Here is a 19,399-nt window from a genome sequence, read left to right on the forward strand (position 1 = left end):
TGTAGACCACCAGATTATGATAGCTTGGTGGGAAGTTCCTGAATCCAATAGAAACCTAGAGGGTCTAACCATCACATGTAATGTACTGATCAGTTATAGTAATTGTGCCAGCCTACGAGCACCCTACAGACTTGCAATAAACCTATGCAACTCACAAACGTGGTGAACAGGTTTTTATCTAGCTTGTGCCAACTCAAATCGAATGATCCATCGATCTGTCCATCGATCTGTCCATCGATCTGTCCATCAATCTGTCTATCAGTCTATCTATCTATTTATTTATCTATCCATCTATTTATCCATCTATCCATCTATCTATCTATCTACCTATCTATCTATCTATCGATCGCTCTCTCCCACATTATAAATGTCAGCAGCATCTTGCCAGGGTACTATCAATTCCAGATAACTTAGACCAAAATGGCCGTCCTCCAGTTCTTCTAGTATATAATGTAAAAACTGTGATTTATGCACTTATAGAACCACATACATATAGATATTTAGGCAGATGGCTAGATACATAGACTATCATTATCATTAGGTGCATATACTTGCTTAGTGGTACAAAACTGTAGTTTACCAATAAATTGAGGGTTGCCCACATACATATTCCTTTATGAGTTCGATCTTAAAACATCAGTAGAATAAAGCAAGAATGTTTCATTTTAGAACTGAAAATTAAATGTGAAATTTCCCCTCTGCCACAATGTAACAGTATCCGCTATAACAGTGCGTCAACAATTATTTCATAAAATACGCATACAGCTTTTTATGTTTAAAAAAAAAATATGTTCCAAGGTTTTGTTGAATTAAACCGGCACAAAGAGGTTTCCAAAGCTCACATAAAACACTCACGAGTTATGACTTATTTCAAGATTTATTTGCAAATTTCATAGTCCTGTATGTTTCATATTGTACCATAGATTGCTGAAGACCTGGTTTGTTTAACGTTGCACATACAATCTAACCATATAATTCTCTTGAGTAAAATCCCTTCAGTGACCTTATCGTTTGGTGTTTTTAGAATGTAGAAAAAGTAGAATCTCTGTGAATAGTAAATTAATTTAGACAAGAAAACATCATAGATGTAGTAAAATAAATGTATAAAAAAAGCCCAATACTTATTGTAGGATTCTTAATAATTTACTTACTTTTGGAAAAATCCAACTGGGCGTAGAAGGAAACAATGGTTTTCCCACCATTTTGGGGGGTTATGTTTGAAATGTGAACATTTGGACAACTCTGGATACCATCTAGTTAGATTTGAAGGTGCCGGACAGAATGGTCATATAAAGGAAAAGATGGCTGCTGGGTGCACCCAATATCGCAGTTAAACTTTTTGCACATGTATTAAAAAGGCAAATTAAAACTAAAAACAAAAAATCAATTTGTTTTCTTTTAAAAATGTGTAAATATTTAAGGTGTACAGTATGTTAGCAAAGAGTTCACCTACCAAAGGCTCAGAAGTCATATGTGGCTCTTGAGTCTCTTACACGCACTAGAGATAGCCAACAGGTTCAAAGTATCTCTAATAATTAGCACCAAGATCAGAACCAGATACCTGACAGTTATTTAGGCAAATAATTTGGGCATATTTTTCCATCATTTCTAGGAAAAAAGATATAACCTTTGTACTTCTTGATATGAAATGTGGCTTTGCGCCACTTGTGCTAGTTGAGTGTGGCTCCCAAGTTATTGGGACATCAGAACAAGTACATATATTATTTTAGCAGCCTGGTATGAGCTACTGGGGTCATGGACTAGTCTTTAACTAAAACTGTCTAAGACTAAGCATTGGTGTCGCCATTGTCGGCTAGTGACAATCATTTATGTGTCCTTAGGTTTGACTCTAGGGGCCTCCATATTTCACCAACCTGGTATGAGCAAATTGGATCATGGACTAGCCTTTATCTAAAACTGTAAGCATTGGTGTCGCCAATGTGGGTTAATGACAATCATTCATGTCCCTAGGTTTGACTACATTTTAGGACCTCCATACATTTTAAAGTCGGCAGAAGCTGCCAATATAGATGGTTTCCGCCAACAGTTTAATATATATGGTGGCACCTGCTCATGAGAGATGTCAATCACACATGTCCAATTTTTAACTTCTGATCATATTGTTCTCCTGGAGATATCCCACAAGTCAACATGCTAGGAGGCAGCTTTCTTATAGGAAACACAGGATTGCTTAGCCGACCGAACACTCTTGTGTATGCAATAGTCAGCTGAGATGGCTGTCGGACAACCAAAGCGCCGTTTAGCTGACAGCCACCTAATTTGTAGAACCAGCCTAAGGACAACAGTAGCATGAAGTCTACAAGTTCCCCCCGTATCTGTGTACATTTCTTCCAGATTCTCTACTTTTATCATCAAAAAATATACTGAAAAATTAATTAGATTTTTTTGGAATTTGGCTTTAATTAGGAAATTATACTTTAATATATGAAAATTAAACTGTGGACCCCATTAGTGAAAAAGACTCTTATGACGGATACCAATCTCTGTACAGAGCTGTGGAATATATTGGAGTTATACAAGATTGGAAATTTAAAATTACCATAATTAAAGACCAAAAATACAAGTTCCTTTTTGCAAAAACAAACAACGAATATTAAAATATGTATTGCATCTTGCATTGCTGAGACTAAGATTAGCTCAAATTTAAAATTATTACTAAATTACAGAATGAAAGTTAAAAAAAAGTATCTACTGGTTGAGCCAATAGCGATTTAAAGTATAGAGAATTGTACTTAGAGGCGTCACCATCTTTTATTGGATTATACTTTTTTTATACTACATTCTAAGGATACTATTGTATTGGAAGAATAGGTGGTCATTATGACAATTGGCCACGATGAGGTTAATAATGTTGGCAAAAATTTTTAAAAAATGCTATATCACAGATTCAATTTTTTTGTTATTTTTCTTTAATGTTTGAAAATATTTCATAATATACCTGCATTTTGAAACGTAGAGTTGAAAAATTTAGGTACAAAATCATCAAAGATACAAAAAAGTGTTTTATATATTTGTTAGACTTTGACTTGAAAAATCACTGCAGCATATAGTGGCCAGATTTATGATACCCGCACCCATGCCCATTGCGACTAATAAAAATCTGCTGACGTTAGTGGGAGGGACATGTTTAAGGAGTGGACGACTGGAATAGTCTAGAAATTTGGAAGGGAGAGTCCACCCTTGATAAGCGGAAGACACACGCACACTCTTCCTGCACAATGCGCATTTCTGCTTGTGCCGCTGGGTCCTCCACTGAAGCCCCCATATACATTGCTTACCGACAGAGAAGCAGAAACATGATTCCTCGAATTAAAGGCAAGTCTGTGAAGATTACTACATTTCTATTTATTTTTTACTTAATTTTATTTTTTTTCTCCTATTTTTTTCTAGTATCTAATTTCTGTAAATCATTATAAAGTGTAGTAAGTTTTAATATTCCAAGATTGTTGGATGCGGACATCATTTCGAGAGTTGTTGGCACCACAAAATGCAATTTTTTTCAGATTTGTATTTATACAATTTTTCCTTTAACTAATCAGAAAATGGCTTTATTTTCTTAGAATTACTTAAAAAAATAATTTTGAATAATTTGAAAAAAAACCCAAAATGTCTTATTAAGATGAGTTTTTCTCTTAACCACCTGGAATTTGCTCTAAAGCTGTATGCTTTAGAGACAGATAGCTGATTCTGCAAAGTGTTAGAAATGAGAAAAATTATTTATGTGAGTCATTTCTCCAAGATTTATTTTTATATACTATCCTCGGGCAAATCAAAATGAATTGCATTTTAAATTAATATATATATATATATTTAATTCTAATTTCCTAGAATATTTCCTTCAATTAGAACATCACGATTTGAAGTTTTAGAAAGCTTTCTTTTAATTAAAAATTGAAACTAAAAAAAAAAAAAGCCTAATACAGAAGGTGACTTTTTGTATTTGAAGTTTCGGTAATATTTCATGACCCTGTTTTGACTTCTCCCACAATGCATCTCATTCTAGAGTGCTTTGATGGCGCTTTGTAACCAAGCTCTGTATTAATTGGGCAATGCAACTACAGTTTTCATTAGCAAGCACATTAAGTAAGTGGAAAATGCCCGTGGGAAATGCAGTACAGACTTTAAAAATGTTTTAGGTTAATCCAAAGATAGATTTTTGCTAAGGTTCACTGCAATTAATATGGTTGTTGCGCACAATTCTAAAATACTAGGAAACATATTGAACAGATTTTTCGAGCAATAAACTCTAAGCTGTCAAAAAAATAAAATACACAAACTCTGTTACAAATTCGTCGTTGCCTTTTCTTGATCTAACCTCACGTCTTTCATGTTTTACAGCACCCTCAACAATAACAACATCACTCGGCTTTCAGTCGCGAGTTTCAACCACATGCCAAAACTTCGAATCTTGTAAGTAGATCGTTATTAATGAATCTCTAGTGCGTGTTGTGGATTATTCTGAAACTTTACATATTCATCATGCTGTTTTAGAATACAGAATTTTTTTTTCCCATTACTGTATTTTTTTATACTCTAGAGTATTCGATGGGTGAGATTTAGTTATTTCTTGGAAAATTATGATTTATTTTGTTAAATTACTCTTTATGTATTAGTTTGTTTGAATATTAATTGATTGTAAGCTCATGATGTGGGTGATAAGCTAAAAAAAACAAGTAAAAGATTATTGAAATTATTATTTTTTTGTTTTACTCTCGTAGCCAATATTTATATTTCAAAATTGTTACTGCCCTCTAAGAGTATTTAAATTAATATTTAACATTTTCTTTTAGTCCATGTTTTGTATATCGAAATTGTTGATGCACTTTAAAAGATTATTGAAATTAATATTTTTTTACATTTCCTTTTGCCAGCTATTCCATAAATCAAAATTGTTGACACCCTCTAAATAAAACATTATGGAAATTATTTTTTTTATTTTATTTTAGCACCTATTTCATGAATCAAAATTGCCCTCTAAATAAAAGATTATTGAAATTATTTTTTCTTTTTTTAGCACCTATTTCTTATATTCAAATTGGTGACACTCCCTAAGGCCTCTTTCACACATCCATGAAAATCATGCACGTTTTTCACGGACGTGTCAAAAGTGCGTATTACCCTCCGTATGCCGTGTTTATGGCACATGTGTGTTCTCAGTGTGTTATCCGTGATAACACACGGAGAATGGGTACTTTCTGCTCACCTGTCCCTGGCGTTGCTTTTCGTGGTACTGATCTACGGTCTCGAGCCCTGCTGATTCTCCGCTGCTGCTGCTTCTGGCCCGCAGTGGAGTGAATATGCAATGAGCATAATGAGCGGGGGTCGGAAGCAAGTGACAGCAACGGCAGAGACAGCAGGACTGGAGAAGGTGAGTATAGAAATTCTTTTTATTTCACGGGCACGTATGTTTTCTCTGGTACGTGTCACACGGATCACATCCGTGCGGTCTGTGTGACACCCTTGATGCCGGAGAAAAACAGACATGTCTACATGTGGAGAACATGGGCACACGATCCATGGCAAAACACACACGTGAGTGCAGACCCATTGATTTTAATGGGTCTACATGTGCCCGTATCCCCGGCACGTGAGGAAATGGACCAAACTGGTACCGGAGACACGGACGTGTGAAGGAGGCTAAATAAAATATTATTGAAATTAATATTTTTTTTATTTCTTTTAACCCATATTTCATAAATCAAAATTATTGACACCCTCTAACTAAAAGGTCATTGAAATATTGTTTTTTTTATTTTCTTTAAGCATCTATTTCATATTTATTGAAATTGTAGATGCCCTCTAAATAAAATATTATTGAAATTTAATATTTTTTTAAATTGTCTTTTAACCATATTTCATATATCAAAATTGTTGACACCCTCTAACTAAAAGGTTATTGAAATTAATAATTATTTTTTAGCACCTACTTCATATGAAAATTGTTGACACCCTCTACATAAAATATTATTATTTTTTTTTTTATTTTATTTTACCACCCATTTCATATATCAAAATTGTTGATGCCTTATAACTAAATAAAATTATTACAATTATTATTTAAAAAAAATTTAGCACATATTTCATATATTAAAATTGTTGACGTCCTCCAACTAAAAAAATTATTGAAATTATATTTTTAATTTTTTTTGGCACCTACTTCATATATCGAATTTGTTGACACCCTCTAGCTAAAAGATTATTTAAATTATTGTTTTTTTATTTTCTTTTAGCACCTATTTCATATTTATTGAAATTGTAGATGCCCTCTAAATAAAATATTATTGAAATTATGTTATTTTCTTTTAGCACCTATTTCGAAATTGTTTACACCTTTTAACTTCAAGATTATTGACATTATTTTTTTAGCACCTATTTCATTTATCAAAATTATTCACGCCCTCGCAATAAAATTTTATTGAAATTATTTTTATTTTCTTTTAGCACCTATTTCATATCGAAATTGGTGAAACTCTCTAAATAAAATATTATTGAAATTAATATTTTTTTTAATTTTCTTAACACTTCATATATTGAAATGAACACCCTCTAAATAATATATTTATGAAATTATTATTTTTTATTTTCTTTTAGTGCTTATTTAATAAATTAAAATTGTTGATGCCCTCTAACTGAAAGATTATTGAAATTAATATTTTTTTACATTTTCTTTTAGCACCTATTTCATATATTGAAATTGTTGACAGCCTCTAACTAAAAGATTATTGAAATTATTATTTTTTTATTTTTTTTACCACCTATTTCATATATCGAAATTGTTAACACCCTCTAAATAAAATATTATTGAAATTATTATTTTGTAATATTTTCTTTAAACAACTATTTCAAAATTGTTGACCCTCTTAAATTTCGAGTATTGAAATTATTATTTTTTTATTTTTTTTTAGCACCCATTTCATATATCAAAATTGTTGATGCACTCTAACAAAGATTATTGGAATTATTATTTTCTTACAGTTTCTTTTTGCACCTATTTCATAAATCAAATTTGTCAACGCCCTTTAACTCAAAATGCTTCATCTTTTATTATCTGGCTTATCTTCTTTTCTGTACCATAAAAAAAAAAAAATCTTCTAGCGCTTTCTATCCTGTCATTGACATCTTTTAAGAATTTTACTTTCAAAATAAATAACTAAAGTCTGCGTTGACATATTAGACAGGTCACATTTCATTTAAGAACATGGACTTTGATTGTCTGTCACATGTGATAAATTGGAAATCCTTAGTCTTTTATTACTGTACTACAGCCAGACTTAATTAATGTGAAGTGGCTCTTTGACAAACTCAGCTACATGAAATTAGCTATAGACTCATGTGCTTTAATATCCATTACAGATTTTTCAGTCAGGAGTAAGTGCGTTATTTAAAGGAAAAAGTTCTTCTTGTAAGAAAATAATTGATCGATTGAGTATCAAGATATTTCGCCTCCTTTAGAAATTTGTAAATACTTATAAAGAAGAGATCAGAAAACTAATTTTTCAGTCTTGAAAAGGTTTGATTACTGGAGAAATTGATCCAGAATGTTTGAAGAATAAGTATCAAAAGTCTGGAAAAAGAATCTAAGAAACATTTCAAATTTTGTAAAATTTTGCTTACAAAATTTGAATTTTCTTTTCTCTTGGTTTAAAATTTTGTAAAAATTTTGCCTAAAAAAATTGAATTTCTTTATATATTCTTTTTTTTTCGTCTTAATTTGTAAATGTAACTTTCTCTTTGGAATTCGGCCATGATCTTGTGCCTGTCTCGAAGTAGCAGACGTCTTTGTGTCACCACTTACTTCCTTTAATTTCAGCCACTGTATTGAGCATGGGTCCCGATGGGCTAAAAAGTAACTAATCCCCTTTTCTTTGATTAAACAAAAAGAGGAAATCAGAAAAAGGATACAAGGGCATGTTTTATATTGAATTATTTTTCTGCCTTGTTCAGTAGAAAATGAATGTGACCTGTTAAAAGGATTTTGCAGGCAGTTTCTATAGAGACTAATAAAGCAAGACTTAGTGATATTTCTAATTGGGAGCCAAATCCTTTATGGCTCTTTTTTCACTCTTGCTGTCAGTACGCTGCCCTATAGAGCAATTTACTTGAGACTTGTGTAGTCTTTCTTTTTTAACCCTGCTTTTGTTCAGCTATTTAGCTACAGAATTCCCCAACTATTTTCAAGCCTCAGAAGATTTTCTTTGCAGACTGTAAAGAAACGATGACAGAACTGGAACGATTGCATTTTTTAATGTTGGCAAACATGGCGAGTTTTCTCTACCATTACTTTTTTTAAGGGATTATCTATGGATAATTTACTAAATCAAACCAAAAATATATATATATATATTTAGGTTTATACAATATTTATGATCTGGAACCTTGTCAGAATTATTGTTTAATATTTTTTTATACTTTGTGTTATATTTTTTTTTTTACTTTCCCACAGTCGGCTTCACTCCAATAACCTTTTTTGCGATTGCAATTTGGCTTGGTTATCTGACTGGTTGCGACAGAGACCCCGCGTTGGTTTGTACACTCAGTGCATGGGACCAAGTCACTTGAGAGGACACAATGTTGCCGAAGTTCAAAAGCGAGAATTCATATGCAATGGTAAGGATCTAGTGGGCCGGTCAAGTTTGAAACAATGTAACCATGAAATCCATACAGCTGCACTCTAGAATGCTAACAATGAATAAGGGAACTCTGGTATTGCATTACTGCTACAGGAAGATTTGAAAAAAGAGATACTTAGCTTATGTATTAGCCACTGTATGTGAGCCCAATAACCAACAATAAGGTGATCTCAATATACCGGGACCTTAACCTAAATGCCTCTATCTGGGTTAAAAACCTACATACCCTCCATTGTTAGGTAGGGATACACTACCCTTATAGGGCTATATTAGTTTCCCTTCCCTTTCCTAAAGTGAGTGTGTATATAAAATTCCTTGGTTATTTACAAGGATATCGTGATCCATTCTCATTTATGTTTGTGTGTCTGTTTGTGGGTACATTTTAATGAATATTAATAAAAATTGCACATTTTAAAATAGGGTTGAGATTACATGTTAGTCCCTTTTTGAGCACTCTACCCATCTATTTAACTCTGTTAGTTCTCAAAAAGACTGACCCACACATCCAACAGGTGTGAACAGGTGCCAACTGAAAACACAATATAACTACAAAACACATACAGCTGCACTCTAGAATGCTAACAATGAGTAAGGGAACTCTGGTATTGCATTACTGCTACAGGAATATTTGAAAAAAAGAGATAGTTAGCTTATGTATTGGCCAATGCATGTGAGCCCGGTAGCAATGGCAAGGTGATCTCAATATTCTAGGACCCTAACTTGAAATGCCTTTATCTGGGTTAAAAACCTGTCTGGGCAGAAAGGATCCAGTTATAAATGGGGATAGACATAACCTGATTATAGGGTGGATTGATCAGTCAAAAAAGATCAAGTTTGAAGCAATTATCGCAAAAACTTTGGTCACTTGTAAATTCAAAATGTAATAATTTTGGCTTCTTCTGGATACTTTACGCATATGTTAAACCTTTATTTCATAAATTAGACCTCTAAATGCATGTCTGTATTACACCATACCATTGTGGTATAAATATAATACTTTTGGAGACTGTGGACATCTAATATGTTAACAAAAAAAAATTATAGTTTGATTTCAAATCTGTAAAATTTTTGAAAAATAAATTCTAATCTGTTCCAGTATTTCTTTGCTTTTATTACAAAAGGCAGTATATGGATTTTGTAAAGAGACACAATACGACAGTTTGGTCAGTTCTGTAGGTAGTCTAAGCATAGTCTACAAAAACATTCCACCCACTATTCATAAGAATAGACACTAAGGAAACAAAAAATTCTTCATTGACTATGTTTTCTCTGTTTATTTTTTTTGTACATATCTTTCAGATGAAGATGAAGGCAAGTCTATTTTTCTTATTTAAATCTTCGTTCACCTTTCATAGCAAGGGTGCATTTTCTTTGTGTAGATGCAAAGGAACATTTTTTACTTCATATATATTATTCCCAATAATCCACATTTGAAAAATGTTCAGTTCAGCATAATGGATTTTTCATGTATGAATCGTAATGTAAATGCTCGTTGTCTTGCAGGTCAGCAGTCATTCATGGTCTCCTCCTGCAGTGTCCTGCACTGTCCAGCTGCTTGTACCTGCAGTAACAACGTTGTGGACTGTCGAGGAAAAGGCTTAACTGAGATCCCGACTAACCTCCCCGAGACTATCACAGAAATGTAAGGTTTTGACATATATGCCTTGTGTACTTTGAACTTTGAATTGTTTTGAGCTATATGATTATTGGTTAGTATCTTCACATTTTGTTTCTTCATGTACTACCAGACTTATCCAAATGGGTAACATATACGAATCCCCATTTTCTGCCCCAAACCAGAGAGACTTACAAGCAGGGTGGATCACATGCATTAAAATCAGTGGGTGCTCATTTTTATTTCCATGGGTGCCATGTAATATTTTATTTTAGGTTAAGCAGTTACCTTTATGATTGATTATGGATATTACAGCAGCAAGATTCCCTCGTTACTAGAGTCCCTTTATGGCAGGGGTCCCCAACCTGTGGCTTGGGAGCCACATGTAGTTTGCCGGCCCGTAAGCTGTGGCTCGCGATTATCTGCCAACTTGGTACATTAGCACCAAGGCTAGCAAACAGTTATGAAGAGCAGATTTCCAGATGGTGACTTTTGTGAGTAGCATTGCACAAAAGAACAGATCTGGATGACCATATGCTTCCAGTCAGAGGATGTGCTTGACTATGGCTGTGATATTGTGGTGTGAGAGCTTGATGCGAGAATACCAAAGGTGGGTAACGTGGGAACTCTCTGGATGTATGTATACTGTCTCGGTGTGATTTCTATGGAGAAACTTTAGTTGGCATTATACAAATAATGGACACTCTGGGTGTCACTATTGTTTGGAAAAAGGAGAACCAGGAACTTGATATCACTACTCAGATACCTCTGGATGTGGCTTGTGACCCTCTATGAAAGCTAAAATATGGCACTCAATCAAGGTAAGAAATGTTGGGGACACCAGTTTTAGTGTGATGCATATAGCCATAATAAAGTGTAGTTAACCTTATATCCTTTTAGAACCACAGGCAGTCCAGTGTTTTCTATGAGGGCCTTGCAGAGAAAGGGTATATTTCGGATTAGCCACATCCTCAGTTGAATGCGTAGTGAGAACCTGCACAAGAATTTGGTCTCAACCAGTTCTGTAATGTTATGAATCAAGAAAATGAAAAAATGTACTCAAGCTATAAAAATGGGCCTGTATAAAGAATAGGGTCTGGCTCAACAAATATAAGGTAGGTGCATGGAGGAAAATATATGATCATATAAAGGAAAGCTCCAGCACTCAAGAGACATAGACAAGGAGTCAATTAAATCTGACATTTTTACTTTTGATTTTATGCAAAAAGGGTGCACCTCAACCTATGCAAAACGACGTTTCGGCTTCTGGGAAGCCTTCATCAGGGTTTTGCGTATAGAGCGTTGAGGGTATTAGAAAGGAGATTTCCAATATCAGACGGTACTTACGGTGTCAGTGGTACAGGTAAGCTGCCCAAGAATGCAGAGTTAAATCATGAATGAAATAAATGAGGGGGATGCAAGAGATAGAAGAGCAGTGCGCCTTCAGAGTGTTCACCTGTGTAATGGACAACATCCATGGAAATGGTGGCAGCGGCATGACCATCCCAGATAACAGAAGCAAAAATTAGGGTAGTAACCAATGGTACATAAAAAGCATATATTTCGCAGTGGAGAGAGGAGTTTTAGATGAAGGATGTTTTGCATTGTCTAATGTTGTGCTTGGCCCGAGGAAGTGTTATTCAACGGGAAATGAGCAATATTGTGGTCCTAAAAGAATTGCTACTACACACTTGAGTGGTAGTGCCAGTGCTTCCTGCAACTAATATAAGTAAAAAAGCAAATTAGTCAAGGTGTTATTCTCAGGAAGAGGGTTACTAAACTGAATTAATCCCCTCTTTTTATTGAGGCATTTTGATCGATAGTGTGTGTAGACTTGAAGTTTTTATGTTGCATTGGTATTTCCTTTGTTTAAAGCAACTATGTGTATTGTTATTGAATTCTGGAACAAGCCGCCGACTAAGGATCGGCTGATCATTCAATGTCTATGGTGGTCTAGTGGCTCTACCTCAATCCTCGATAGCAGATTTCCAGAAAAAGAGTTGACCACATTGGATTTTAACGTTTCCCATCCTTTCTTCTTAATGGAGAGCCGTCTAGTCTATTGTCCTCTATTGAAAACACAACTTATTTTTAGTCTATGATCTATTCATTAAAATGTATAATTGTTCATGGCACAATCCCTTTGAGCATGCATATACAGTACATGGGCAATTCTGGAAGAACAGCTAATGAAGAGCATTTAGCTGACTGCTAACCAACGTGTACCATATTCGCTTGCCTAATGTATAAAAAGGCATTGGAGATTGGCGGCAACCAGATTGTTACGTTTGTGGGAGGAGTGCTGTATTAGTGGGTGCACAGGACCGAAGGTACCGTATACTTGCCAGTTGAGCGAACTGACTGCCGAGTCTTCACTACTGCCACCGGAGGTGGCAGCAGGTACACACACTGGTAAGCAGCCGGCGCAGGGCAGCTCCAGGGGATCTGCGGTTTCTCGGCAGCTGGCGTCACGGGCACAATACAGTCCCTGGTTGTAGCAACAGCAGGCAGTGTTGTGGATTCGCTTGATATAGATGGATGGATGACAGTGGCCGATAATTGTGGCCGCTGGTATCGTGGCAGACAGCTGGTGTAGATGGTCATAGCAGCAGCAAATAAGGAGTGTAGTGAAACAGAGGCACAAATCAGCAGCAGACTGTAGCACAATAACAGCAGCGACAGCAGCACTGAGGACCTGAGAACTAAAAATGTAAATAACTCATTGCCCAGGCACCTCCCATAAGGGGAAGGTGCTTTAAATACCTGAAACCTCTCAGCTGACCTGAGAGGCACTTCCGGGTCAGGGAAGTCTGGCCCTTTAAGAAAAGGAGCTTGGCCACACATGCACCCTATGGGCATTCCCAGGAGGCCTGTGCGGTGTGTGCAGGCCCCAGGAGTTAGCAGCATGATCTGAGCAGGGAGTGGACACTGCAGGACTGACAGGCACATGAGAACTGATGTCCCCACCAGGGGAGGGGGGCAGGACAGTGTGGGGACACCGGTATGTAAGTTATGCAGATATATGATATTTTAGGGGTTATATTGAGTAGGGAATTCACAAAAGTAGCCTGGCCCTTACTCCACGACCCTGTATATGATCATGAGCATTGGCTGAGCTGATACGTGACCTATTACAGGTGTAGAGGAGTTTAGTTTGTCATTGCCACAACTTCTTGTGATAAAAGTCCTCTGTTTTTAGCTTTTCACAGGCACCTTATTGGTTAAAATGTGTTTGTAAAGCAGAAGCAACGAGAACGTAGATGTCAACCAGAGATCACTGTTGCTTCAATTTCCTTTCCTGTTTTAAATTATGTTGCCCAGATGGTGCATCCTCTAGTTTCCAGCAAAGGCTGTGAAGTGTTTTTATTAAAGTGTCTTTGATTTACCTGCTTAGTAGTCAAGTGAATTTATATGGACAAAGAAAAGCCTGGAGCATTGTGTCTGCGGAGAGATGGAACATCAGGAGTCACTGGTGGATGCACTGAATATTTAATAGAGTAGCCTTTGAGCCGTACATCCTTGACACAGCGCTGTATCTAAGCCAATGCTTCGCTTATCACTCATTATTTATTGAGCTGCTGCATATTCGTTGCAGTGTGATACATGGGGAGTCCATGTAGTTTTCAGTGGAAATTACCAAGACTTCTCTTCCTTTAATTTTTTCCTCTATGCTCTTCTATTTTCTCATTCCATTTCCCTCCTCTCCCATTATGTTTTCTTTGCCGTCTCCTCAATCTACTCTCACCCATTGTCTCTGTACTTTTATATCTCCGTTCCATTCCCTTGTCTTCTCTTAGGGGTACTTTGCACATTGCGACATCGCTACTGCGATCTCGTCGGGGTCAAATCGAAAGTGACTCACATCCGGCGCCAGTAACGATGTCGCAACGTGTAAAGCCTAGATGCACCGATAAACGATCGCAAAAGCGTGGAAAATCGGTGATCTGTGTAGCGTCGGTCATTTCCATAATTTTGCTGCAGCGACAGGTACGATGTTGTTCCTCGTTCCTGCGGCAGCACACATCGCTGTGTATGAAGCCGCAGGAGCGAGGAACATCTCCTTACCTGCGTCCCGCCTGCAATGAGGAAGGAAGAAGGTGGGCGGGATGTTTACGTCCCGCTCATCTCCGCCCCTCCACTTCTATTGGCCGCCTGCCGTGTGACGTCGCTGTGACGCCGCACGACCTGCCCCCTTAGGAAGGAGGCGGGTCGCCGGCCAGAGCGACGTCGCAGGGCAGGTAAGTGCGTGTGAAGCTGCCGTAGCGATAATGTTCGCTACGGAAGCTATCACAAGAGATCGCATCTGCGACGGGGGCGGGGACTATCGCGCTCGGCATCGCTACAATCGGCTAGCGATGTTGCAGCGTGCAAAGTACCCAATAGAGTATGGAATAGTTTGACTTTCTTCCAAATACCCTTCTGGGACAAGTTTACCTGATGTGGTTGGAAGAGGTAAAAGGACATTTTGCTTGGAGCTTTGAGAATTGATTGGAAGGGGGTTATAAACCAAAACCTACTATACAGCTTAAGGTTTTTTTGGTGCCTTAAGCTGGTGTCACACTAAACGACAGCGACAACGACGTCGCTGTTACGTCACCATTTTCGGTGACGTAACAGCGACCTTGTAAGTCGCTGTTATGATCGCTGCTTAGCTGTCAAACACAGCAGAAGCAGCGATCATAAGGTCGCTGTGCTACATGTTCAGAGAGCAGGGAGCCGCGCTTAGCGCTGGCTCCTTGCTCTCCTACAGCACACATCGGGTTAATTAACCCGATGTGTGCTGCAGCTACATGTCACAGTTCAGAGAGCAGGGAGCCGCGCGCACTGCTTAGCGCTGACTCCTTGCTCTCCTTGCTACAGTATACATCGGGTTAATTACCCGATGCATACTGAAAGCCACATGTCACAGTGCAGGAGCCGGCGCTGGCAGCAAGAGCGGAGGCTGGTAACCAGCGTAAACATCGGGTAACCAGGGAAAGGGCTTCCCTTGGTTACCCGATGTTTACGCTGGTTACAGCTTACCGCAGCTGCCAGTGCCGGCTCCTGATCGCTTCATTTCGTCGCTCTCTCGCTGTCACACACAGCGATGTGTGTGTCACAGCGGGAGAGTGACGACCAAAAAATGAAGCTGGACATTCAGCAACGACCGGCGACCTCACAGCAGGGGCCAGGTCGTTGCTGGATGTCACACACAGCGACAGCGACGGGACGTCGCTGCAACGTCACAGAAAATGGTGACGTAGCAGCGACGTCGTTGTCGTCGTCGTTATGTGTGACACCAGCTTTACAGTGCCTACAAGTAGTATTCAACCCCCTGCAGATTTAGCAGGTTTGATAAGATGCAAATAAGTTAGAGCCTGCAAACTTCAAACAAGAGCAGGATTTATTAACAGATGCATAAATCTTACAAACCAACAAGTTATGTTGCTCAGTTAAATTTTAATAAATTTTCAACATAAAAGTGTGGGTCAATTATTATTCAACCCCTAGGTTTAATATTTTGTGGAATAACCTTTGTTTGCAATTACAGCTAATAATCGTCTTTTATAAGACCTGATCAGGCCGGCACAGGTCTCTGGAGTTATCTTGGCCCACTCCTCCATGCAGATCTTCTCCAAGTTATCTAGGTTATTTGGGTGTCTCATGTGGACTTTAATCTTGAGCTCCTTCCACAAGTTTTCAATTGGGTTAAGGTCAGGAGACTGACTAGGCCACTGCAACACCTTGATTTTTTCCCTCTTGAACCAGGCCTTGGTTTTCTTGGCTGTGTGCTTTGGGTCGTTGTCTTGTTGGAAGATGAAATGACGACCCATCTTAAGATCCTTGATGGAGGAGCGGAGGTTCTTGGCCAAAATCTCCAGGAAGGCCGTGCTATCCATCTTCCCATGGATGCGGACCAGATGGCCAGGCACCTTGGCTGAGAAACAGCCCCACAGCATGATGCTGCCACCACCATGCTTGACTGTAGGGATGGTATTCTTGGGGTCGTATACAGTGCCATCCAGTCTCCAGACGTCACGTGTGTGGTTGGCACCAAAGATCTCGATCTTGGTCTCATCAGACCAGAGAACCTTGAACCAGTCTGTCTCAGAGTCCTCCAAGTGATCATGAGCAAACTGTAGACGAGCCTTGACATGACGCTTTGAAAGTAAAGGTACCTAACGGGCTCGTCTGGAACGGAGACCATTAAGGTGGAGTACGTTACTTATGGTATTGACTGAAACCAATGTCCCCACTGCCATGAGATCTTCCCGGAGCTCCTTCCTTGTTGTCCTTGGGTTAGCCTTGACTCTTCGGACAAGCCTGGCCTCGGCACGGGTGGAAACTTTCAAAGGCTGTCCAGGCCGTGGAAGGCTAACAGTAGTTCCATAAGCCTTCCACTTCCGGATGATGCTCCCAACAGTGGAGACAGGTAGGCCCAACTCCTTGGAAAGGGTTTTCTACCCCTTGCCAGCCTTGTGACCCTCCACGATCTTGTCTCTGATGGCCTTGGAATGCTCCTTTGTCTTTCCCATGTTGACCAAGTATGAGTGCTGTTCACAAGTTTGGGGAGGGTCTTAATTAGTCAGAAAAGGCTGGAAAAAGAGATAATTAATCCAAACATGTGAAGCTCATTGTTCTTTGTGCCTGAAATACTTCTTAATACTTTAGGGGAACCAAACAGAATTCTTGTGGTTTGAGGGGTTGAATAATCAATGACCCTCTGAATAAACTTTTCACAATTTAAAAAAAAAAAAAGAAAAAAAGAAATAACATTCTTTTTTGCTGCAGTGCATTTCACACATCCAGGCTGATCTACAGTCCAAATGTCACAATGCCAAGTTAATTCTGAATGTGTAAACCTGCTAAATCTGCAGGGGGTTGAATACTACTTGTAGGCACTGTAATTATGAACTTCGCTATAAACTCCTATATAAGCCTTCATGCACACTGTCTTGCTGTACCGATGATTAAATTTCTTTGCCGAACTTTTTTTTCAGTGGCACCCTCCTCTTTCCCCGTAGAGAACACTTATTCACTTAACCTACAGTAATTGGCCTATTGCAAATTTAGCCAACAGCTATCTGATGTCTATGATTCGTATATCCAGTATATCTAAAAAATGAGTACACCCCTCACATTTTTGTAAATATTTTATTATATTTTTTCATGGGACAACACTGAAGATCTGACCCTTTGATACAATCTACAGTAGTCAGTGTACACCTTGTATAACAGTGTAAATTTGGTGCCCTCTCAATAACTCAACACACAGCCAGTAATGTCTAAGCCACTGGCAGCAAAAGTGAGTACACTCCTAAGTGAAAATGGCCAAATTGACCTAAAGTATGAATATTTTCTATGGCAACCACTATTTTCAAGCACTGCCTTAACTCTCTTGGGCTTTGAGCTCACTAGAGCTTCACAGGAGCCACTAAATCCTTTTTCATCCTCCATGATGACATCATAAACCTGTTTGATGTTAGAGACTTTGCTCTACTCCACCTTCCGTTTATGGAGACCCCACAGACACTCAGTAGGGTTTAGGTGTGAAGATGCTTGGCTAGTCCAGCACCTTTACCATCAGTTTATTTAGCAAGGTAGTAGTCATCTTGGATGTGTGTTTGGGGTTGTTATGTTAAAATACTGACCCTGCGGACCAGTTTCTGAAGGGAGGGGATCATGCTCTTCCTCAGTATTCACAGTACATGATGGCATTCATGGTTGCCTCAATGAACTTTTGCTCCACACAGCCAGCAGCACTCAAGCAGCCTGAACCCATGACACTCCCACCACCATGCCTGACTGTAGGCAGCACAACCTTGTCTTTGTACTCTTCACCTGGTTGCTGCCATAAGCGCTAGACACCATCTGACCAAGTAAGTTTATCTTGGTCTCATGAGACCACAGGACATGATTACAGTAATCCATGTCTTTAGTCTGCTTTCTTCAGCAAACTGTTTGCAGGCTTTATTGTGCATCATCTTTAGGAGAGGCTTCCTTCTAGGACGACAGCCATGCAGACAAATTTGATGCAGTGTGCAGCGTATGGTCTGAGTACTCATAGCCTAACCCCAACCCCCCTTTCACTCCTGTAACACCTGCAGCAATGCTAGCAACACTCATATGTCTATTTTGAAAAGACAACCTCTGGATATGACACTGAGCGCATGCACACAACTTTTTTGTTCAGCTATCACGAGGCCTGTTCTAAGTGGAACCTGTCTTGTTAACTGCTCTATGATCTTGGCCACCGTGCTGCAAGCTCCGTGTCAGAGTGTTGGCAATCTTTGTATAGCCTAGGCCATTTTTCTGTAGAGCAACATTTTTTTTTTCCATATCCTCAGAGAATTCTTTGCCATGAGGAGCCAGGGTGAACTTCCAGTGACCATTATGAGAGAGTGTGTAAGCTATAACACCAAATGTAACAAACCTGCTCCCCATTCACACCTGAGAGAGACCTTGTAACAATAATGACTCACATGACACCGGGGGAGGGAAAATAGCTAATTTGGCCATTTTCACTTAGGTGTACTCAATTTTGTTGCCGGCAGTTTAGACATTAATGACTGTGTGTTGAGTTATTTAGATAATACCAAATTTTCACTGTTATACAAGCTGCACGCTGACTACTGTACATTGTATCAAAGTCAGATCTTCAGTGTTTTCCTATGAAAAGATATAATAAAATGTTTACAAAAATGTGATGGGTGTACTTACTTTTGTGATTAAAAAAAAATTATATATATAAACACTTTTATTTTTCCCTGTTTGGCCTGTTTATTATTTATCCAGGGGATGTACTAATTTTTCCCTGCCACGGATCTAGATCACTTGTCCATACAGTGCGCTCTTTCCTATCTGCCCCATTCTCTTGGAATAAACACTAAAGATCCAGTCTTAGATTCCTTTCTATTATAGTTATCTAATATCATGTACTTATGTTTATAGCAGCAGACTACCAAATTTAAGAATATGAAAACTCATAAAAATCCCATCCCAACATATTTCGTTCTGCAAAGAAATCCTAGATGGATTATACTGTTTCATATATTTCTTCTTGCTCCCCATGTCATCGACATATCCCAGCATTTGTAATACCTTGTCAGGATGATGATATATTACACCTAATAAAATTCTTGTCATACTGATT

General features: G+C 38.2%; 1 protein-coding gene across 3 annotated transcripts in view; it reads left to right on the forward strand.

Moving 5' to 3' along the window:
* SLIT2 (slit guidance ligand 2) overlaps positions 1-19,399 on the forward strand; it is a 474,993-nt gene that overhangs the window by 329,229 nt on the left and 126,365 nt on the right. For all 3 annotated transcript variants that reach the window (XM_075346920.1, XM_075346918.1, XM_075346919.1), the window contains exons 7-9: positions 4,360-4,431; positions 8,465-8,628; positions 10,155-10,293. In XM_075346920.1, the coding sequence (XP_075203035.1) occupies positions 4,360-4,431; positions 8,465-8,628; positions 10,155-10,293 (375 nt within the window). The remainder of the gene's footprint in view (positions 1-4,359; positions 4,432-8,464; positions 8,629-10,154; positions 10,294-19,399) is intronic.

The sequence above is a fragment of the Anomaloglossus baeobatrachus genome, chromosome 1 (assembly GCF_048569485.1).
Source record: "Anomaloglossus baeobatrachus isolate aAnoBae1 chromosome 1, aAnoBae1.hap1, whole genome shotgun sequence".
Taxonomy (NCBI): domain Eukaryota; kingdom Metazoa; phylum Chordata; class Amphibia; order Anura; family Aromobatidae; genus Anomaloglossus; species Anomaloglossus baeobatrachus.